The 23,551-nt window shown below is 42.1% G+C and overlaps 2 protein-coding genes across 2 annotated transcripts in view; both read right to left on the minus strand.

Annotated features, from left to right (window-relative positions):
• Positions 1 to 5,336: 5,336 nt before the first annotated feature.
• On the minus strand, positions 5,337 to 17,526 carry efemp2a (EGF containing fibulin extracellular matrix protein 2a). The gene is made up of 11 exons (XM_074648551.1): positions 17,364 to 17,526; positions 11,444 to 11,677; positions 10,842 to 10,890; positions 10,516 to 10,701; positions 9,897 to 10,019; positions 9,633 to 9,749; positions 7,969 to 8,088; positions 7,743 to 7,862; positions 7,451 to 7,577; positions 6,757 to 6,952; positions 5,337 to 6,203 (listed from the first exon to the last, which is right to left on the minus strand). Exons 2-11 carry the CDS (start codon positions 11,543 to 11,545, stop codon positions 6,030 to 6,032), a joined length of 1,314 nt encoding a protein of 437 aa, XP_074504652.1. The 5' UTR covers positions 11,546 to 11,677; positions 17,364 to 17,526; the 3' UTR covers positions 5,337 to 6,029.
• Positions 17,527 to 18,972: 1,446 nt separating this feature from the next.
• The window catches only part of fibpa (fibroblast growth factor (acidic) intracellular binding protein a), a 5,782-nt gene continuing 1,203 nt past the window's right edge, over positions 18,973 to 23,551 (minus strand). The window contains exons 3-11 of the mRNA XM_074648552.1: positions 22,218 to 22,416; positions 21,816 to 21,942; positions 21,354 to 21,454; positions 20,966 to 21,099; positions 20,342 to 20,450; positions 20,175 to 20,238; positions 19,989 to 20,075; positions 19,754 to 19,851; positions 18,973 to 19,235 (exon numbers count right to left, since the gene is read on the minus strand). Of these exons, the coding sequence (XP_074504653.1) occupies positions 19,166 to 19,235; positions 19,754 to 19,851; positions 19,989 to 20,075; positions 20,175 to 20,238; positions 20,342 to 20,450; positions 20,966 to 21,099; positions 21,354 to 21,454; positions 21,816 to 21,942; positions 22,218 to 22,416 (989 nt within the window). The 3' untranslated portion in view covers positions 18,973 to 19,165. The remainder of the gene's footprint in view (positions 19,236 to 19,753; positions 19,852 to 19,988; positions 20,076 to 20,174; positions 20,239 to 20,341; positions 20,451 to 20,965; positions 21,100 to 21,353; positions 21,455 to 21,815; positions 21,943 to 22,217; positions 22,417 to 23,551) is intronic.

Here is a 23,551-nt window from a genome sequence, read left to right on the forward strand (position 1 = left end):
GTCTTGTTTTTTAAATCAGTCCCTGGTGTCTTTGCTGATATTGTGTAATTGTCCTCCCTCTCTCCATATATCTGTATATATACGGTATGCAAATATCCAGAAGAGAGAGCCATTTCCTGCCTCATGCCCTCACTAATTTACACTCCCTAATCACTCGTCCCTCTGTGTATTGTGCAGCCTGTTTTTGATGTCCTCCAGATTCCACTGCCTGCTCTTTTCGTTAATGAACTAATCTCAGTGCCTGTGGGTGGAGGGAAATGACACTCCACCTCGCTCGCTCATTCATAAATATAATACCTGCATTGTGGTGTAGTGGAGGGGGGAGGCATCGAGGGCTTTTTGTAATGCAATAGGAGAAGATCAAAGCGTCAGACCTGGGGAACAGATTGCTCCTCTTTCATGGCAGCATGGCTCAGAACCGGATTTATATAACATGGAAAGGTGTCTTTTCTGTCCACCGTGTTTGTTCCATCATACCGGAGTTGTCGGTGTACCCTGGCCCCGCATGGGCCTTCATTGCTCCGCTTCCGGTCCCCCACTGCGGCCTTCAGGGCACGGCTTGCCCAGAAATGAGATCATACTCCAGCAAAGGTGCCAAAAAAAATTAAGCCCAGGCGCTCCAGCACTCCCCTCTGCCACCCCAAACACTCCTCCCACTCGTCTGTGTGGGCAATGCCACTCTCAAACACATGCTCTACTATGTAAACACCCACACCCTATACACACATACACACACACACACACACACACACACACACACATAAACACAGCACAAATGCACACATTTTAAATAAGTTTATTTGAATCCTATAATTACATTACTACACTCACGCACACTCTCCTCTGTGCCCACTGTGTTGATACTGTGTCCATGGACACTATATGCTAACAAGACATCCAGACTGAAGCACACACAAAATGATGACAAAACACTGTCTCTTTCTGGTTTCATTTATATTTTGTAGTTTTGCATCGATTTTTAGTCTTTTCGTGTGTTATTTTGAGTATCTTTGTAGTCGTTTTACATCTCTTTATGGTCATTTTACATCTCTTTGTGATAATTTTACATCTATTTGTGGTCATTTTATGTCTCTTTGTAGTCGTTTTACATCTGTTTGTGGCCATTTAACGCCTCTGTGGTCATTTTACATCTCTTTGTAGTTGTTTTATGTGTCTTTGTGATAATTTTACGTCTCTTTGTAGTCGTTTTGCGTCTGTTTGCGGTAATTTTACGTCTCTTTGTGGTCATTTTGCATCTCTTTGTAGTCGTTTTACGTCTATTTTGCTTATTTTGAGTATCTTAATGGTTATTTTGCATCTCTTTGTGGTCATTTTGCATCTCATTGTGATCATTTTGCATCTCATTGTGGTTATTTTGCATCTCTTTGTAGTCTTTTTGCATCTCGTGGTCATTTTGCGTCTCTGTATTCGTTTTGCGTCTCTTTGTGGTCATTTTGCGTCTCTTTATAGTAGTTTTGCATAGATTTTTAGTCATTTAGTGTTATTTTGAGTGTCTTTGTAGTCATTTTGAGTGTCTTATTGTTCATTTTGCGTCTCTCAGATTATTTTAAGTGTCTTTGAGGTCATTTTGCATCTCTTTGTAGTCGTTTATTACATCTTTGTGGTCGTTTTGCAGCTCTTTGAGGTTATTTTGAGTGTCTTTGTGGTCGTTTTGGGTCTCTGTGGTAATTTTTATGTCTCTTTGGGGTAATTTTGCATCTCTTTGTGGACATTTTGTGTTTTTGTGGTCATTTAGTGTCTCTTTGTAGTAATTTTGCGTTTCTTTGTGGTAATGTTGTGTCTCTTTGTGGTCGTTTTGCGTCTCTTTGTGGTCGTTTTGTGTCTTTGTAGTCATTTTGCATCTCTTTGTGGTAATTTTGTGTCTCTTTGTGGTCGGTTTGCGTCTCTTCGTGGCCCACTGACCCGCCTGTGCCCGGTAGGTCCGTTCAGTAATCTATTCATGACGTGTCATCCTGTTTCAGTCCGGTTTTCTTTTTGTCTGAATGCCAACAGGAAATGCCGGGGGACTTGAACCACTACTCTCCTGTAATGTGAACACACGCACACCTCCTACCCTACTGCACTCTTTAACACCGTCACCACGCTCTGTCATCTTTGTTCTTCGTCATCACAAGGTATCAAGTTATGCAAGAAAAAGTCTGTGCTACAACATATTTCAGAGCTTGGAAAGTATTGGCACTCTGTAGTTGCTGTATTGCACATTATTTGTGAAAAGTAGACAAAGTTGCCTTCACTTTTTCCTCCCACAGGTGTATGAGTTCATGGAAAACTGGAGAAAATGTAGGCTCACTAGTCAATTAGGTTATAAAACCAACACTCTCTCCTCAGGTTGTTTCTATTCCTGGACTGCTGCTGTGAGAGGAGATCTGTGTGGTTTGCTGCCCCCTCGTGGCTGAACGCTGTCTAATGATTACATAAAACAGGGCTGTGTGTGTGAGTCATCACCCCCCAGTGAGGACAGATGGGAGGTGTGTGTGTGTTTGTGATGTTTGTGTGTAGGACTGGGCGGAGCAAACAGCAGTGGACTGTGAAATAAGGGCTTTCCCCTCTCTCTTTTTCTCCCTCTCTCCCTTTTTCCTTAGTTTTTTTTGTGGGTCAGGAGAATCAGTTAACACACAAGTGAAGTGCTGTGACAGTAAAAATAGAACAAAAGGCTGCAGTGTTTCAGTCTTGTTTTGTTTAAACTGCAGCCATTTTGACTTTCCTCTCCAATTTAAGGATGTTAAGACATTGATACAAGATTTCATCTGCCTCTTCCTGGCGCAAAAACTAAACATTTTTAGATTATTAGTGGAGAAGAGCTCAATCTAAATGGGGCAGTGATCTTTCCGTCTTTGTATTTTACTGATTTGTATTTGCTATGAAGCTAAAAAGATTCCAGACTGCATTTTAGGATTGGACAGAAATGTTTGAAAGGACAGAAATCATGTCGATGGTAGATGTTAGCTGGTTGTTGTGAGTCGATGATGTTACAGAAAGAAGCAAATATATCTCGCTACGGAGGGTTGTGTTGAGTGTGTGGGTGCCAGTAAAGAGGGAGGTGGTTCTCATACGCTTGAACACACTGTCGAGCCTTCTCTGTGTCGTGGGCCCAACTCAAACAAACACTAGTTTCCCTGTAGACCTGCCTGCACTCTTACACTCACACACGACTTCATATTGACACCATTTTCTTTAGTAAAACAGGTCTAGGGAACCAGATAAACAGTGATGGTGGTTGGACTACTGAGAGGGCCGTGGCATTCAGATGAAGCTGCCTATCAAGGCAGTTGGTCCAGCTATTGAAATTTAGTTGATATAAGGCTGGGTCACACCGCAGAGTGTCTACTCTTTGATTGGGGGACTTAAAGGCAGCTTAAAATCTATCAGAGAGCTCATAGGGCTGTCCTTGACCAAAGATATTGTTAGTTGACTAACACTCGTGCGATTTCATCAACAAATCGATTAGTTGATTTAATCGACAAATCTGTAAAACTGACTTTCTCCACAAAATCACTACTTTAAATCTTAGAATTAAGTCATTCAGCATGAAAAAGCATAAAAAACGACAAATTGACTTGAATCTTAATCGATGAAGACCAAAACGACAGATTTCTGTTTCTCATAGTCGACTAATTGACTAAGAGACGACAGCCCTAGAGCTCAGTATGATGGCCTACCGTCCCCGTTAAGGACATTCCACTGACAGGCCACTGATGGTCACATAGACAAGCGCAGGGAATCGTCAGTGTGTTGCTCTTTAACGGAGGTGGGGGGGCTAACCTGACGTACATTTAACAAACCAATCAGATAGTCTTCATCCTTGAAGTCTTTTCTCTTGTAAAACCGAAAAACAGAGTTTGAAAACATTTCTGATAAAGCATAACTCTCATCTTTCTGTCACTTAAAGTTGAAGTAGGCGAGATTGGAGCAAATATCATTCATATTTATTTATTTTTGTTCACTTTTAAATGTATACATTTTTTTTTATTTATTGAAAATGATGTTAAAAGTCAGTTTTAAACTCATTTATTCATTAAATTATATGTATTTATTTATTTATGTATGGTTTCCCTTTGCATTTCCTCCATATTTATTTCAAACATTCAACATTCAAACATTTTTGATTTTGGCAGGTTTTGTCTTCCATAGTTTTACCCTAATGGCCACAAGAGGCAACAATGAGCCCATTCTAAACTCAAAAACAAACTTCGACAAGCGACACAAATGGGAGATTTAAGCTTTATCGGAAGTGTTTTCAAACTGTGTTATTCAGTTTTACAAGAGAGAAGACTTGTACACAAATGTTCATCTGGTCACATCTCTTAAAGTGCAGCACAAAGCCGCTTCCCTGAGCTTTTATATGGAACCATCTGAACAAACAGGACCTAATGATAAAACATCCTTTAACAACAATATTGGGTTTCCACAAGAATGATTGTCCAACTTCTAGCACATTACCAATGAGGAATATTAGAGCTAATGACTATTTCCATTATCATTTAATCTGGCAATCAATTTTTGGATTAATTAAAGTGGCAGTAGGCAGAATATTTTTGGCATCATTGGGCAAAATGTCCATAATATCCCTTCAGCATATTGTAATTCAAGTGTCCTGAGAGAAAACTAGACTTCTGCACCTTCTCATGGCTCTGTTTTCAGGCTTTAGAAAATCTAGCCCGTGACGAGAGACTTTGGCCAATCACAGGTCATTTCAGAGAGAGAGCGTTCCTATTGGCTGTGCTCTGGCTGGTGGGCGGTGCTTGGCATTTCCTGAACAGATCTCAACATGGCTGCCGGGTCACAAACTTTCTCATTTCACATCTAAACAGTACACTACAAGATGTTTCTGAAAACATTTGAGGCGAGAAATAGGCATTACAGTAACAGAATATTGATTCATATTTGATCAGCGCTGCCTAGTTTGACTGTTTGATCGGAGTTCGCGAGTGACTGACAGCTGCTCAGCGATGGCAGGTTTCAGCTCAGCTCTGATTGGTTGTTTTCCTCCGATCTGTGAAATCTTGCAGATGCCATTAGGAGCACCGGAGGACACCGGAGGACACAGAGGCACATGATTTTTTTCAGATTACCTCTCTCATGCACTACTGTCAGGATATAGTGATCGTTTTATAAAAATAACTTTTTCTAAATCATATTTGCTCCATTTCTACCCACTGCAGCTTTAATGATTTCATTGACGATTTCAGTTTCACAGACTGCCCAAGGTTTAGTTTATAATGATAAAAAAAAAACAGAGAAGCAGCAAATCTTCCCATTGGAGACTGAGAATAAAAAGTCCTATACGGTTGACATTGTAATGATGACACAGAAGAAAAGGTATATTGTTTTATTTGGGTTTAAATCTTAGACAAAAAAAACACAATCAGCAATGTGACAAACCTAGAAAAGGCAGTGATGGAGAGCTTGAACATAGGAATTAACAGTGGAGGGTGGAGGAGGACTGCTGAGGTCTGAACTGAGTGGTTACTGAATCACGTCTGTCAACAGGAAACAGGGCTGACAAGAATAAGGTGACAAACAGAGCGGAACCGAAGATAAGGATGTAAACTGGTGAGAACAGATTAATCTAGTGACGCTGGGCGTGAATCACTCCACCTGAAGGCAGACAGAAAATATGTCACACAGATCTGTTATCACCCTGAACAGATGTGAAGAAAATAAAATCCCTTTTTAGACACATTGACCACAGAATGATGCTGTCAGACAGGTGTTAAATAAAATGACAGATATCCTATTTTAAGGCTGTTATTTATCTGTGAGACATTACTGCTACATTGTATTTGTATACTGTACTGTATAAGACTGACAGAAATGTGTCTTTCTTTGGAAGTACAAAAAGCTAAGAGTGTAACATCACAGTGACTGGTTGAACGGCATCCACCACTTTAGTTCTACAGCTTCATTTCCCTTTCTTGCATCTGTTTCTCTCCTCAGCTCTCTCTCCTCTCTCTCCATCTTTCTCTGTGTCCCTCCACTCTTCTTCTTCTTCTTCTTCGTCTTCTTCTTTAAAAGGTGTACGGCCCGACGTAGATGGAGAGTCTGAGGGCGGAGCTGGTCTGGTAGTTGCCCTGGTAGCTGAGCAGAGGGTTAACTGACACCATCTCCAGGTCCAACGTGTACTCTCTGGGCCCCGACACAGCGCGGGCCAGCACCAGCATGGCACTGATATTATTGATTTGCTGGAGAAGACAAAAAAAATTTAAGCAATTTTCTACATTCTTTTCACTTTAACTTGCAGTAGGCAGTATATTGTTGACATCTCTTAATAACCTTTCAGCATATTATAATTCAAGTGTTCTGAGAGATAACTAGACTTCTGCACCTCCTCATGGCTCTGTTTTCAGGCTTTAAAAAATCTGACTTTGACCAATCACAGGTCATTTTACAGAGAGAGAGAGTTCCTATTGGCTGTGCTCTGGCTGGTGGGCAGTGCTTGGTATTTCCTCAACTGATCTCAAACTAGGCTGCCGGGTCACAAACTTTCTCATTTTACAGCTGAACAGTACACTACAAGATGTTTCTGAAAACATTTGAGGTGAGAATGAAAATGATATAAGAGGCGCAGGATTATTTATACAATATTATCATATGTGTATTATTAACATTATATCAATATTTCCTTTTTTTCAATATCGCGGTTATCTTCAATACCGGTATATCGCGACACTCTGGTCACGTGTTTTGTCAGTAGTTGCGGTCGTACTCCTCTCCATGCTCTCTAACAGTTCTCACCCTGATGTAGAAATCTCCGTTTTCGTCTCCAGTGCGGATGCGGAAGGTGTTGTAAGCCCCCGGAGAGACACTGGTGGCCTGAATCTGGAAGATGTCGGAGGGGACGGAGCGCTCCGAGGTGATGCTCATGTAGCGGTGGACGATGGAGAAAGGCAGATCTCGACAGACGGGCTTGTTGCCAGGACACACACAGCGACTGGACACACACACACACACACACACACACACACACAGGTAAGTAAATCCACTTTGAGTACAATTGTAGTAATATTTAGTGCAGAAAAACATGAACAGTAGTTCATATATCAGCCAGCAGAGGGAGTAACATGGCTGAAAGAAAAGTTCTCCTAAAATCTAAACAAATATTGAACAGTAGCCATTTTTCCCCCTCATGTTTTTCTAAAAATGCATTTTATACTAGCAAATCATCTGGGATATGTTAATAGTGACCCACACCTGCTACCAATCCAACACTTGTTACAGTGTAATAGTTTTCTTATTGCACTGGACCATGTTCAGACGAAAAGGTTGCAAGTTGGACTCACATGTGGAAAAAGTAATTGGGTAATCTCGCAGTTTGAGCCATACTCAATACAGGGGCTGATTATATTCTGAGCTGATGGCCAGCACATATTTCAGTAATTGGGAAAAGGTGTGTGAGAGTGTACACAAGCTTTCACGAGGTGTCACTCACTTCTCGGACACCTGCACGTAGGGCTCCTGGCAGCGGTTTGCGTCCACACACTGGTATCGTCCGTGGATATTCACGCAGGTCTGTGTGTCGGCACACTGGTGTTCACCTGTTTCACACTCATTTATATCTGCAGGAGGAAAAATAGCTGGTGATGTTTGATTCGAACAAGAACAGGACAAGAATAGAGCTGCTGTCAAAGATTGAATAAGTGTTGACACAGTGCAAAATCTGTGACTCTGAAAGCACAGAGAGGAAGGTGTTGGGACTGGAGGGAGGAAGTGAAGGCGCTTACCCTGGCATAGTCTGGTGCCTTGCAGCTGGTATCCTTCTGGGCACACGCAGGAGAACTTCCCCGGTTCGTTAACACACTGGTACTGGCACAGGTAGCTGGAGTAGCTGCACTCATCGATGTCTGTCAAGTGAAAAGTTCAGATTTTATTAAATGTCCACAATTAAAGGTGGAACAGGACAGAAAACAGAGCAGATTGGCATCACAGAAACTGTGACGTTTCTCTTACCGTTACAAGCGAAGCCATCAGGGCCCAGTTCATAGCCCTGGTCACAGCGACACAGGAAGGTGCCGTACGTGTTGTAACACCTCTGGGAGCAGGGGGCACCCATCTCACATTCATTCACATCTGAAGGGTGGGAAAGTCGATTTTATAGACGGAGTCAAAGAGCGTACACATCCCAAAAGCTTTTACAGTTGCTGGATCAAAAACTTGAACTGAAGTTAAAAAATCTGAATGATATTGCTCCAAATATATTAAAGGCCCTGAAAACATATTTTCTCAATCAGCTTGTTACTTTAAGTGATGGGGTCCAAAATTAACACACCGAACCATTTTGGTTTTCCTCACACGAGAGATTTCAATCTGTGCTGTTTCTCACTATTGCAAAGTGAGACGTTCTGTACGCCTGTGCACCAATTAGAAATGATCAATAGTGACTCAAATATGTAGTGACAGTTCTGGGGTTGTTGTTAACGTTGCCAGGCCACTGTCAATCAAATGTGATTAAACCACAACTAATGAAGCAGATTAACTGAGATTTTGGGTGTCAAACCATTAATACATATTCTTAAATCTTAACTTTAACGGTTACCTGTGTAGTCATGGACATGTAATGTTACAGAGCACATGCTTAAAAGTCTACTCCATTGATTTAGAATTGCACTATTGTAAAATTGTTAGACTCATGATGAACAGTTTGGTTGTATTATGCTAGTGGCAACCAGTGGGCTACCTCTGGTTGCAAAAAATAAGTCTTATTGTATAGAAGTCTATGAGAAAATGAGCCTACTTCTCACTTGATTTATTACCTCAGTAAACATTGTAAACATGAGTTTATGGTCTAAATGGCTAGTTTCAAGTCTTCTTCAATACAGCATGATGTTCATTTAGTAAATTAAGGTCCCATTTAGAGTCAAATAAACCATAAAGCAGGGAATGCTTTAGGGCGTGGCTACCTTGTGATTGACAGGTCACTACCACGGCGTTTCCCGGTCTGGTTGTTGTCCCCATTTTTGTCTTGTAACTTTAACTCTTTCACAGTGTGATTTCAGTTCATGAAAGTTAATTATAACCTTTTTGGTCGCCTAAAAATGTCTTATGCAGCATTTGGTTGTACTTAACTCCACCCTCTTGTATCACTTCTGGTTGCAAATAACCAAGATGGCGACAGCCAAAATGCCAAACTCAAGGCTCATCGACAAACCAATGGGTGACGTCACAGTGACTATATCCACTTCTTATATTCAGTCTATGGTGACAGCTAATGTAGCCTCGAGCCGTTAGACTCAAGCAGAGACGAGGAGCGACTACAGAGGTCTCACTTCTCTCTAACTCCGCCACCAGATTTGTTTTCATTTTCCAACTTGTAGTCTTCAACCTCAACCAACGCTGAATCACTTGAGGCACTTTATCAGATTCCACACAGCTCCCTCTGGAGCCATAAAAGGCTTTATACAACTTTTTTTCACATATGCAGTAATACTACCCAAGACCTGTAAACACTTACAGACTTTGATGTGTAAAATCGGTGGTGTTGCCCTTTAAGATTTTAAACGACATTTTCAAAGGCTTTAAGTATTGGGATTTTTTAGTAAGATTTTTGCCTGACCTCTGAGACATGGCTGTGACTGTTGAGTCTTATAATCAGTTGCAGAGGGCGTCTCACTCACCGATGCATGAACGGTTGTTTCCTGCCAGCTGGAAACCAGGTTCACACTGACAGGAGAAGGAGCCGGGGACATTAACACAGCGATGTTGGCAGTACCTGTACCTGCACTCATCGATGTCTGAGAGAGAGAAATAGAGTTATTCACATTCCTACTTGCAGCTAAACTAACTGTATCCCAGGCCATGTAGCAAAAAGAAATCATGAATTGCCATATTTAAGTCTGTTTAGCTACACTAGTTAAAGAAATAAATTCAGATTATCTCACCAATGCACTCTGTGCCAACCTTGCGGTAACCATCCGGGCACTGACAGGTGAAGGCGCCCAGTGTGTTGATACACTGCTGGCTGGGCTGGCAGTCATGTTCGTCTCGCTCACACTCATTGATATCTGAGTTTGTGGTTGGGACACACATGGGGAAAAAATGTGTTTATTGTGAGCAAACACAGCATCATTCTTGATGACTGAAAGGCACAGTGTGTCTGTTGGAGAGCAGACCATGGTGATTCTGTTCCCCTCATTTGTACCCGAAACCTGAAAATATCATGCTGAATCATGTTTGCTGTCCCAGATGAACACCTCTCCGTCCTCAGGCGTGAGTAGGTTTCTCGCTGCAAGTCAGATTCTTAAAACACAGCAGCTGTGCTTGTGTGAAATCTTCCAAATTCCTGCAGTGTCTGTCTGCCCCCCGTGGACTCATACTCACTCACACCCACACAGTTTGCAGCCTCCAGTCCCAGCACCTGCTACGGCCACCTGTCCCTCGCAATCTGTGGCCGCCGACAATAAACTTACACAATCACACACACATACAAACATGCTTAATGATCACTCCTGTGGCCACCTGTCCACCTATGACCCCCAGACCTACAAACCAGACACCCACCAACACAGCTGTCTCCCTGCGCCTCGTAGCCCAGAGGGCAGGGGTTGGTCTCGGTGGGAGTGATGGGAGGCTCTGGAGCAGGGATGACTGACGCAGAGCGGGGAAGGCAAAGGTAGCCTCCGTAGTGGTTGAAGCACTTCATTTCCCCTTTGCATGCATCTGGAATGGTCTCGCACTCGTTTATGTCTGATGGGAGACGCAGAGACAAAACTTGTTAGGAACAAATCAAAAGGACAGGACGGATGATCTGATGATGATCACAGCTGTTACTGTACATAAGAATTAGGTGGTGAGATGAAATAAATGCAGGTAAAAGAGTGCTTTACCTTTGCAGTGCTCAGTCTGATGGTCCCAATGATACCCATCTGTGCATTCCTACAAAGATAGTGTGAGAAAATGATGGGAAGAAAGATGTGAACAAGCCCTCTGAGCCAAGTAGTTGCATAATATATTCATAAAACATAATAAATCCCCTGTAGAAGAAGCAGAGGATAGAGAAACTTGTTTCCTGTGTATTCGTGGAGGAGTGCTGGGCCAAAAAGACTAGAAATCTGCTTCTGTTAAAGGATTTGTGACATTTTAAACTACTTTCCTTAAGCCAAATGTCACTTCAAAAACAAAGAATCTAAGGCCACTGCTTGGAAAAAGGATCATTATCACTCTGGAAAAAAAAATATGTTGCCATGAGCTGCATGGAAAGAAAAAGTGAGGCCTAAAGCAACAAGCTAAAATTACCCCCAGCTACGACTACTATAACATGTTGGGAAGGGAAAACTGCTGTGGAATATTAAACAAGCAGAAGATGAGGAAATACGAAATGGAGCTAAGAGAGAAGAAGGAGGATTTGAGGTCAACATTTCAACACAAAAAATGTGTCATATATCAGAGATTTAAAGAGCAGCAGGTAGAGAGGTTCGTCCCTCCTTACCGTGTAGGTGTCACTTTCTGTAGGTGCCTGTGAAATAGCACTACGGAGGAGCACAGACACACATATGCACACGCACAAGATTGACACACAAGCACCCTGCATACTAATGCACTAATTTGGGGGAGACGGGACGGGAACACGCGTAAAACATGCACACAAACACACACACACACACTCTGCTGTCACACAGGTAGCGTTGCTTTAGAGATGAGAGAGGCAGCCAACAGGTGGTATCTGTATTTCAGAGGGAGACATAAAAAAAGCAACATTAGAAATCAGAAAATGGTTTAGTTCAGTCTCACTGGTGCTGTAAGCTGCTCCCACAGCTGAAATGGATGAATCAACTCGAAGCAAAAAGCACTGGAGCCAGTTTTTAAGTAGTCAGTCAGAACACAAACAGTTAGCGTCTTGGACTCGATTCACTGTTTGTCAACCAAACAGTTCCCCCTTGATTGCAGCCGAATCACTCTGCCAGGTAAAAACATAAACACTGTGACGTACTCCATCCTTCAGCTGAAAATAACAAAGTCAACATCACAGAAATACTTTCATATTGGCTGCTCACAGAAGACACTCTGTCTGTGTCTCCAGACTGGCAGACTACAACTCACTGGAATGATAGTCTCGCCGAACGCTGGTTCGATTCATTGTGTGTCAGAGCAGCGTCGGTATAAGCCCGTAAACCCTGGCTATTAGTTACATATTTTATAACAGCATCTTCTGCTCAGCTGCTTCCGTCTGTGGGATAAACTTTAAGTTAATTTATCTTTGTGACAAAGAGTCTCCTCTGTAGAAAAGAGGCTGTCTTCGTCCTGGAAAGTACTCAAGTAGGCCTACTATAGCCCTACTTATTTTTAGTTACTACTTGTACTCCACTACATTTCAGAGAGTTATCAATACCAAAAGTTGGGGGAGCCTTCTTATGGAAACCTAGTATGTTAAATTATGTTTTGACCCATCACTAGGTCCTGCAGTGGATATCAGGCTTCGCCTTCATAAATCTACTGGGCCCTCTGATAGATGACAGGCAGGACAGCTTGACCCAGCCTTATATCTATTGTGTCTGCTCAGGTTTAACTACAGTGGCTGCTGGCCCAACTGGCTTGATAGGCAACTTCATCTGCATGCCAGCAACCTCTTTGGGTTGAGAAACCTTTCTTGAATTATGTCCCTCCTTGTCTGTCTTACAGGAACAAACTGTACGTCCCAATTTTAGTATGACCCAATACATAGAATGTCAAATGCAGTATGCCAAAAATACCAGGATGTCCTACTAAATCCAGTTGTATTTTGCAGTATGCAAGCCAGCATGCTTTTCTGGCTATTCTGACCCACAATCCTCTACGCAGCGGATATATGAGCAAGAGGGTCAAACAGCATTGCCAGACATTTGATAATTATCATATTTGTACGATAACTTTGCCCTCTGTACGATGTATAATCAATAATGCAAAAAGTGCCATAATGTGTGATAATTTAACCTTTTTGTGACTCTAACACTTAGTAGTTGGTTTAAGTCTGCACTGTCTAATTTAAATTAATTTCTGGATGAATCCTACATCTGTGTTTATGCATCTCTTCTCACGTGACCCCTTTCCAGCCAATTGTGCTCGGTGTAGGCTGTGATGTTGATGAATGCAAATCGTGAGTGTGACTGTTGTTCTCTCTCCCTCCTGTTTTGTAATCTAATTTTATAATAGTAGGCTATTAAAACAACTGTCAGACTGAAATGGACACATAACCCCTTCCACGCGTCATAGCTACGTCAGCTTGCTTTAAAAGAAAAGAAAAAAAGACAATGTGGGTAGATTTGTGGGCGTATCAAAAAGTCGTTGAAATATGTGTTTTGTAAAAGAACACATTCACACGTTTGTTCTCCTGGTTATATATACACGCTAATTTTCCTCAAAATAATATAATTTTAAGCCTCTAGTATGATAGTTTAACTTTTCCCATCTGGCAACGCTGGGGTCAAAGTTCAAGGCGCATTGTTATGACGAAGTAGGTTGAAAAATTGTGTGCATACTGCGTGCAACAGTAGGCACTTTATAAGGGCAGCTGAAGTATGTACTAAAAGTTAAAAGCTCAGCTAACTAGCATGCTAACAGCTAGTTAGCTTGGGGGAATGTTGTTTTTTTGACTCTGATGAAGACACGGTGGTGTTGAAATGATAGCCTGTTTGCTCCAGTCCCTTCTTTTCCCTTGAAAGTTTGCTGTCCTTGAGCTGAGAGGCACCTGATTTAGCTGAATGCTGCTGGAACATGCACGGAGAAAACATATGATCAGCTAATAAAAACCATGTATTATTATAGCTCAAAGGCCCTGCACACACACACACACACACACACACACACACACACACACACACACACACACACACACACACACACGCACGCACACACAGAGGATTTCATTAACGTGGCTCAGGTTGAAGTAAAGCAAAGCTCTGCTGGGATTTACGTAATAAGAATAATAAAGTTGTAACTTTTCCTGCAACAAAACTAGCAGAAGAGCCCCTGAAGTTTAGTATTTTTTATCTTGTTTTACAAGAAAATAACTTTATTATTACAAAATATAATCTTGTGTAATCTTTCAGGAGCCCATAGGCCTACTGAAAGGGTTCATTTTGCTGGTAATACTTCTGTTCTTTTACTCAGGTAAAATGTTGAATGCAGGACTTGCAATGGAGTATTTTTACACTGTGATATTGTTACTTTTACTTAAGTAAAGGATCTTAGTTCTTTACTACTATGTTATGTACAGTATAGGGTATTTTTGAAGTAGATTTATAGTGTATTATGTTTTCTGATGGACTGGGCTTTTCTCCCAGCAGAGACACAACCACCCTTCAGTTAATGTTCCTGGAGAGAAGCTGTAAGTGTTTAAGCTGAATATAAAACATAAACAAATCACCTATTCCAGCTCCCGCAGACCAAAAAAGTAGAAAAGAAAACAGGCCGATTGAAGGAATGAAAAAAATTCAGAGAAAGTGCCGTTTGCAGAGTCAGTGAGCTCCAGTTAAAATACATGACGGGAAAGTTATAATCACGGCCTGTCTACGTGCACAGGCACACGCTCTAATGTAAACTCCAGAGGCCACATTTGCAGGCATTGCTTATTGTTGTATTTCACATTGAGACAAACAGAAGGCCGCAGGGTGACGTGGACAGCCTCAAATACTTGATGGGTGACATCACAGGCCATTCGTGACCTTTATGGGGTGAAAAGCAGCCAAAACATGCCCTCACCCTGTAAGCACAGACGGTAACACATACCGCCGTGCAATCAGACGGCCGCAGTACGTGACCTCTCTGTATTGGCCCAGCGGACACTTACAACCAGCAAGAATTTGACCCCAAAACCACCCAAAAACAAACTGACCACTAGTCCAGGGTCCAGTCACTCACTGGCTACCGAGAGGTGGCCGCAGGGATGCATGGGTGTTGCCCTGATGCCGCTGGAGATCAAGTGGCGGTGGACCTCTGGAATGCCCGTGGCAAGGATGTGGGCGCCAGTTCCCAGCTGGGATGCCCTGCCACGCCAGTGGTTCCCAGAGTATCAGGTTCTGGGAAACCCCCCCTGGTTCACATAAGAGGATGGCTGGTGCCAAACCTCCAGCCACTGCTCCCCTAACCTCTCATCTCCCCTCATTGTGTAGGAGGATGTCCCAGAATGTGACCCAGACGCAGCAGTTCATCGTCTGGGTTTTGACTGACGTAGAGAGAAACAGGTTGACTGTGACACCACATCACCAGTGGCGGACTCAGGCTGTCTGAGGGGCAGGGGCGAAGAAATAAAAAAGGGCACCAGCTGCAGGCGGTGGGGGACCAGCATGCAGAACGTTTTCTGGCATGTAGGGCAGCCTATGTGACACTGCATCATGTTTTCTTAATTTAAAGGCCACCCTACAGGGCACTTTATCCTGTTTTTTTTATCATAGGGACATCCAGGGAGGCACTTTTGCTGCGGTTTGTTCGGACAAAGAGGCAACAAGGGGGTGACCCCTTGAGTCCACCAGTGCACATCACCATGAAAAATAGTCAGCAATGATTTTGTAATAATCGTAATCATTTTTGCAATTTTTCAAGCTTCACAAATATGAGGATATGCTGCTTTTTCTTGTCCTATATCATAGCAAATGAAATATCTTTGGGTTTTCGACTGCTGGTCAGACAAAACAAGACATTTGAAGACATCACCTTGGACAAAGTACAAGTATTGCTAAGAAATGAAAGTCAATTGTTCGTTCCATTGCAACATCAGCGGCCGGCAGCAGAGCTACGCTTCCGCCATTTGGGACTGAAAGCGACTACCGGACGCCAGTAAAACTCTAAAGTCTGCCTAAAAAGTGCCGTACAAAAGTAAAATAAAATTATTTCTATTCTTTTGTCATATTCTAACGAAATGGCCTGTGTTGAACAATAAATTATTATAAATATAATAAGTGTTTTCAGTCCAAAATGGCGACAGTGGCTGTTGTCGAAAAAACATCGGAGTTTTGTCTCTTTGCTTCTATACACTTCGTCTTGGACTCTGGGAACTTGTGCTGGGCATTATTTACTATTTTGACATTTACTAGACAAAACTATTAATGGAGAGCACAATTAATCGATAATGAAAATGATCATTAGTTGCAGCCCTAGTAGAAACACCTGTTGTTTATAGTATAAACAATAACTCTAGTATAATCACCATTTGGGGCTTTCCTTGGCCTCGGTAACAGCAGGCTGACCCATTTAGAAATTCACACAGTCAGCACAATTTAACAAGCAAGATGTCAGGGCGGCTTATAAAAGTGACCACATGGGGACCAGGAAAAACACACAGTTGGACCACACAGACACACACACACACACACACACATTGTAAACTGCAGAATGGTCATGTGTTGTAGTGTATACATAGTTAACTTTGTGTTGTTCTGCTCGGCTGTGCGTGGCCTGAGAACATGGTGGCCCAGCGGGCTCAAGCTGCGCTCTGTTACCGTTGTGGCGGTGAACCTGCAAACCCAGAACCAGGGGGTCACTGTCTCTCACACACACACCCACACACCCACACACACACACACACACACAGCCTAACTCCTGCTCTGGGAAACTCCAGAGTCAGTGATGGATAGTGGCCTGCAGGAGAAATTCACACACCGTAACTATAATAAATCCCTCCAGTGTGGCTCTGTTCTCCTGGTGGTGATGCTGCTCTGTCTTCCTGTGTAAAGGGTGTTAAAGGGCTGTGATGTATTAGTGTATGCATACAATGTGGCACGAGATGATGGGCTGCTCTCCGGGGATCTGTGCTTCCTTCCTGTTGCCTTTAAAATCCCACTTGAGTCATTACAGTGACGGTGGAGCTGTCACATGTTAGCTATTAGAAGTGTGCTGTACAAACAGTGATAAAAGACACTGTCAAATAGTAGTGAGGCAGCATCCTACACTGTCTGAGTGTTTTGTGTGTGTTTTCCTGTAGCTGCCACCTGTTTCTTCTTCTTCTTCTTCAATAGAAGCTTTCTCTCAGAAATTCACCGAAATTGTCTTGCTGTTGTTTTCTGACTAAACCAAGATTGTGACACTGACCTTAAATGTCGTACACGAGGGATGAGGTGGAAGAACTTTTGCAACATACTGTACAGTAATATATGTGACTCATTACCTCTCTTCCTGTCTATCCCTCTCTTAAACCCAGAGCCAAGAAGCCAAACTACACAGACTGAGCTACGTTGTCTTGGCTCTGAGAGCAGAGCAGCGGTGCAGCTGTGACGTGTATGGCCTGTACCAGAAAAAGTGGGTAAGACGTACATCTCACCTCCGATACTTCTCCTTAAAACTCTTGTAAACATGATAAGTCATCCACTGGGTCACTTTTTGACACAAATCTCTTCTAACATGGATGTCGGACATTAAAGAAACACAGGGAAACTCACAGATGAATCTTTTTCGGATCGGTCTTCTCCCCTCTGACCGGTGTGTGTCCTTCTGCCGGCTGAGTTGGCGTCCAGAAGTGGTCCCTTAAACTCCTGCCTGTATGACCCTGAGAGAGTGAGTGGGGAGACCGACAGCTGGAGCAGCTGAACACATGCAAAGGGAGGGAGAGAGAGAGAGAGTGAGCAAAAGAGACGGAGAGAGGGAGGAGAGAGGGACAGCCCATTCTTACCCCCCCCAACTACCTCTTCCTCCTCCCTCCTTTGGCCCCCTGCACTGCCATCCTCCACTCTCCAAACCCCCTCTCCCTGACCCCCCAGGATGCAAATTCCTGGTCTGCGGCCCAAATACCAAAATTCCAAATCCGTCCAAATCTCAGGCGGAACAACAACTCACAGATTCACACACTTGCCCCCCCATCTTCTTACCCAATGCCCCCTCTTACTGGTCCCACAACACACCTGGTTTCATTTAAAACTAAACCCCCGCAAAAGCCCCAAGCTCTCCCACCCTTTCCTCCCTCCCTTTTCCCATTTACCCCCCATCTATCTATACTTACCTCCCCCATCTTTTTTTTTTTTTTTTCCATAAAGCAACTAAAGCCCTTGCTCTCGTCCAATCTGACATGCAGGATATTTATAGCCGGGGAGAGAGAAGTTAATGGAATGTGGACAAAAATTAGAGTGGGAAAGAGAGTCGGAAAATTTGTCAGCTTATTCCTTAGAATAAACTGACGGCGCTTTCTGGGATAAAATAGAGAAATAAATCATTATTCTTGACCAACTTTGCTGCTCTGCTTGTACATGACTAATCCATTACCGCACTTGGAATCATTTGCGTCAGTTTCTTGCTAAATTAGCAGTCTGCTATGTTGCAAACTGGTTAAGATGTTGCTTAACACACATTATTAGTTTAAGTCTGACTCAACTTAAAGTCAGATTTTAAGGTCACCCTTGTATTACACCACAAAGCCTCTTCAAAATGAAATGAGCAGCAGTCCCATTACTATAATTGTAGGAATCATTCCAAGATGCTGTGAGAAATGTGACACCCATCACAAACTGACTGCATGTATTAAAGTTTACAACCAAATATTCTTTTATAGACATACTAATTTTGTATTTTTAGATGGCTCAATCATGCTATTTTTAACATTATGGGAGCAATTATTGTATTTTCCTCCTGTTTTTCCAAAGTAAATCTTTGGTTTAAAACATTTACTTAGCCTCAGATTGTTTATCTGTCCTGTCTTTCTGGGTGGCGGCAGAGATGGCAGCTGTCATTGCAGGGGATGTTGTTAAAAATCACACTGACAACCCCCTAGGTGGACCAACTGTGCCCCCCTGGCTGGTCCCTTATTCCCATGACCACACACAGACATCCAACACACTGGAGGAGGTAATCTGCTAGTCGTATTTAAAATCAAAAACAGTTTAGACTGATGACGCAGGGCTTTACAAATCCACAATCTTCACTTTTGCGCAATGATTTGTATCTCTCTCTCTTTGTCTCTAATCTCCATCCAACACTCACAACATCAGTAAATCTTGTCCCGGGAATGGGTTAATGATAACAACTCTTCCAAATAACACAGCAGATAAAACAGAATGAAATTGTGATGTAAATATGTTCATTTTATTTACAAACCAAATTTACAGACACTGCAGGGACTCTATGGGTGCAAACAGGGAGGCTGAGAAGCAGAATTCATCACCGCTGACGAAACGAACCAAAGGGCTAAGATAACGGCTTCAGCGGGGGGGTAACAAACGAGAAACGAGGGCCGAGCAGCGAAGAAACCGCTTCAGTCGTGATACATTTTGAAGATACAGCTTTTGATGACGCCCATGTATCTGTCCCACACAGCCTGATGTCTGAGGAGAGACAGAAAGAAAGCAAACTGTAAGTAAATGGAGCAAAGAGGTACTGTAAGTCTCGTGACAAACTGTAATTGTGAAATCTGGGTGAAGAGACTAAATGAGGCAATATTTGTCCACTCAGTGTAATAGAGGAGGAGGGGGGGGTCTATGTTTCTTTCTATGAATATCTCTTTGTTAAGCATGTAGTGGTGCAGCGCTGTGTAAACCCTTAACTACATTCCAGAGTGTTTGCATGAGAAACAAGGTAACTACAGTTTAAGAAATGAGGGGCGAGATAGGGTGACTCCCACTGGTAGAACAGAGACGTCAATATTAGAGAGGATTTTAACTTTATGGTTAAGCAGCTTTAATGACTAGCAAAGTGTATATAATCTTCTGTTTTTGCCAAAAGCTCTACAAGATCCTGACTGTATTTTTGGCATGGGTCGCCCCCTTGGGAACTGATAACCCTGGCAGGGTTGGAGCCGCGCTGTACCTGATAATCTTCACAGAATAAAAGCACATTAACTCACTTGAATGTGTCGAGTATGTGTGCAGAGTTGTTGTAGTGAGTGAGGTAGAGCCTCATGTCCGCAGCTGTCCATCGGTCTGAACGACACGGCTCAATAAACTGAGGGGGGAAAAGGGAGGGGAGGAGACGTTACATCACACCGTCTCAAAGGCAGACTTTAAAACTGGCCTCAGGAAAATGAGTTGAATGATCTTCGCTTAAAAACACATAAAAATTGATTTTGTAGAAGTACACACCTTCTCAACAAGATCAATGAAGAAATCTCTGACATCTTTCGTGTTGGTTAACTTTGCGGCGATGTTGACGAGGCCTCTGGAAAGATTCTACAGGAAGAAGAAAATAATGACATTACTTTCACTGTAGAAGTTACTGACTGATTACATTTCGGATAGAATGAGGGTGTCATGCTTGATGCTTCTCACCTTGAAATTAGCCTCCATCTCATTAAAAGCTTTTGTCTTTCCTCTGAGAGCTGTACAGACCAGACTGAGCAGAGCGGAGAGAATGGAAAAAGAGAAATAGTCAAATAAGAGAGTGTGGATAAAATTGTAATTAAAAGCCAGTAAAAATGTGTAGGTTTTTCTGTTACCTTTTGTGTTGATCTAGCAGATCTTTGTCAGTGATTAAAACCTTCAGTTCTTTCAGGTCTTGTAAAAACTCTTTATCAAGATCCACGTCCATGTCTTCCACCATGTTATCTACAAAGAAAACCAGAGTCAGACAACGTCAAATCAGTTCTTATAACTATTATCACTGCGTATTCTTTTTCTTACAATTATTATCGGACTCTGCCTAACCCAAATAAGAATTTTCACTTAACTAATTGGTAACTTACACATTTTAAATTCATCTTAATTCTAATGAGGATCTGCAAAACCTGAAGGACCTCTGGTGGTCAGTGGACCTCACTGCTCTAAATGTTCCTTATTCATAATATAGACAGCATTCCTCTTGTTCTTATGTGAGACATTTCTTTAAAGCCCTTTTTTTATATTCTGTCTCAGTTTCAAATGTTTTTTTTTCTTCTATTTTTGCTGTTCTTGGATTTACCACTAATGTTTTATCGGTCTGTAAGTCTCAAACTAAAACACATTAAGATAGTTCCACATGATTAATATGTTACATTAATGATTTAAATGTTGTACATGTCCCTTACATCTCAGATAAAAATGTCATCGCCGGGCCAAAAGAAACAACAAGACCAATAACTCACCAACAGCCCCAACGGTCCAGTTGTTGATAAGCTGCCCAGCACAGAAAGCAAAGTCCTGGAATGTGAGATATTGCAGCTTTCTTTTCCCCGTCTCAAAGCGATTGTTAGCGAAGAAAACAATGGCAGCATAATCCCTGAAATAAGCAGAGGACATATTACTGTATAGGAGCTAACAAAAAAAAAACAAGACAATCAGATAGAACTTTGATGTTTTCACTGGTTTGAATTAATGCTGGCCTTTTCAGTTGAGGTATTGTTAGTTAGCTAAAAATACAAACCCATGTAGTGATTCATCATAAAAACTAAAACAAAACAGATTTCAAGCCATACCAATGCTTTGGAAAATAAACCTGAGGCAGGCTTGTACTCTGCTCTTCACACTGATTACCTCGCAAGCTTGTCAGAAAGAAGAAAGTGTTGACGTATGTTCTCCACCAGGGGTCCCTTCAACTCTTCCACAACTTTGAAAACACGTTTGAAGTTGTCAAACTGAAATTAAACACATGATGCAGGAGATTAACTAAAATTACAACATGACTTGTATAAAACCTGCAGAAAAAATATATATTAGACCATTAAGGATGTTAATTTAAAATGTTAAAAGTGTCAGAAATTCAGTCACTAGAGCTCAGATTAAATTTAAAGCAACTGCAATAAAGTTAGTTTGTTAATCAAGGCATCACATACAATAGCCAGGACAAAGCTGAAACAAATCACTCTGGTTTCACAACAAAAATGAGCAGTATCTTTCAAAACGGCTGCAGACTCCTCTGATAAATAGGTAGCACTGACAATTTAAAAAATGATAATACAGTTGAACAGTTATTGCTGTGTTCAGAATGATCTCCACCTGTCGTCTGCAGCTCTTCAGTGTCACACCAGTCTTGGCGCCGATATCATCCAAGTCTTTCTTGGTTCCTTTGGAGAGTTTCTTTCCCAGGACCTCACGAACAAATGCGTCATCGAAGGCGTAGTATCTAAACAAGGAAACACGGAGGCAAATAAGGAAACTTGTAAGAATATATTCTAATTTACTCTGTCAGGAAACCAGAATAAAGTAGTGGTGTTTAATAACAAATACATGCCATGGTAACATCTGCCTTGAGGAGAATAACGTAATTCAAGGAAGGGGCATATATCAAAGATAGAAAAATACATAAATCTTTGATTTAATGTTGACAATGAGATGTGGCATATATCTTCAGATCAGACACCGCAAACACATCAGAAAATTGAAGGAGAATGAATGCACCTCTCTATGAGCATGGCTTGTCGATGAGGTGGGATCTGGAACAGTAGCTGGTTGCCTAGTTTGGATGGGCTGTGCAGCAGACGCTCACACATCTGGAAAGTCCTGTACTGGTCCATGGTGTCACTCAGCAGAACATCTGCACTCGCCTCACACTCCTCCATCACTCCTCCGTCCATTCGTACCTTCACTGCGTCGTTTACTGTTGGATAAATCAGACAGGCTTGGTGATCCAACCATGGCTGTAGTTATGTTAAATAACTAGTGATGTTAAGTGATGTGCCGAGGCTTCGGAGCGTGTGTGGAGTAATCCAGGAAGTTTTCTGTGAAATGCGTATCGAGGCTTGTATTGTTTTAGACAAATGACGTCATTGAAGATACCCGAAGCCGAAATACAGTTGAGAACTTATTATTCCTGAATAAAAACGAATAATGTCTCCCATTTATCATTTTCCTTTAGTTACACAAGCACAATCACTGCCCTGTGCCCGGTTAAACCACTGCCACACATCTGGAATATATCTGCCTGTTTTACACTATTTAACCGATAGGTGGTTTCGTGTGCATATGAAGCCCAGATGAAGCCTCCTGAAATGAACCCTTTTGCGAACCAATTTGCTGGGGAGCTTCAGTGCTTCATGAAGCTTCATCTCACCATCACTAGTAATAAACCTGTACTAACAAAGCTGCTGCTGTGGTTTGAATATACAGCAGCACTGAATTGCTACTCCATCATTATACTTTACATTGGCTACTTCTAATGTGCAGGATGTGGATGTAAATGCTGCAATATGTGTGAAGCTGATTATAGCTTTCATTATGTGCTTTCCATTGCTGTCACACATTTAGCACATTAGCGGTTTCCAAACCCTTTCAAAGAACACAATGTCTATCACAACATGACATGGTATTATATATTACTGTATTTTACAATTAAAAAAAACAAAAACAAACAGTAGAGAAAAATCTGGAAAAAAAACAACTTGTGTGGCGGCAATTTGATTTTTCTTTGTTTCCATGGTTTTTATTCATCTTACAACCCCTTAGATTTAACTTGTGATCCCTTGGGTGGTCCTAACCCCCAGATTGGGAACCACTGCATTTTGATTGTGTTTTTAACCAAATTCCAATAACTCCTACATTGTATGCATATTTGTAAGATAACTCCAACAAACCAGGACTCTGTAAAAGCACCCCTCCTCATCAGTATGTCCTCAGTGTGCTGGAGTACCCAAGCCAACAAGGTTATGTGGGCCCCACATGGGTTATGCTGGGGGTACCTGGGTACCAAGTGGGTATGGGCCCAAAATGGGCATCTTATCTGGGGCCCACTTGGA

This window comes from Sebastes fasciatus, chromosome 10 (assembly GCF_043250625.1).
Source record: "Sebastes fasciatus isolate fSebFas1 chromosome 10, fSebFas1.pri, whole genome shotgun sequence".
Lineage (NCBI taxonomy): Eukaryota > Metazoa > Chordata > Actinopteri > Perciformes > Sebastidae > Sebastes > Sebastes fasciatus.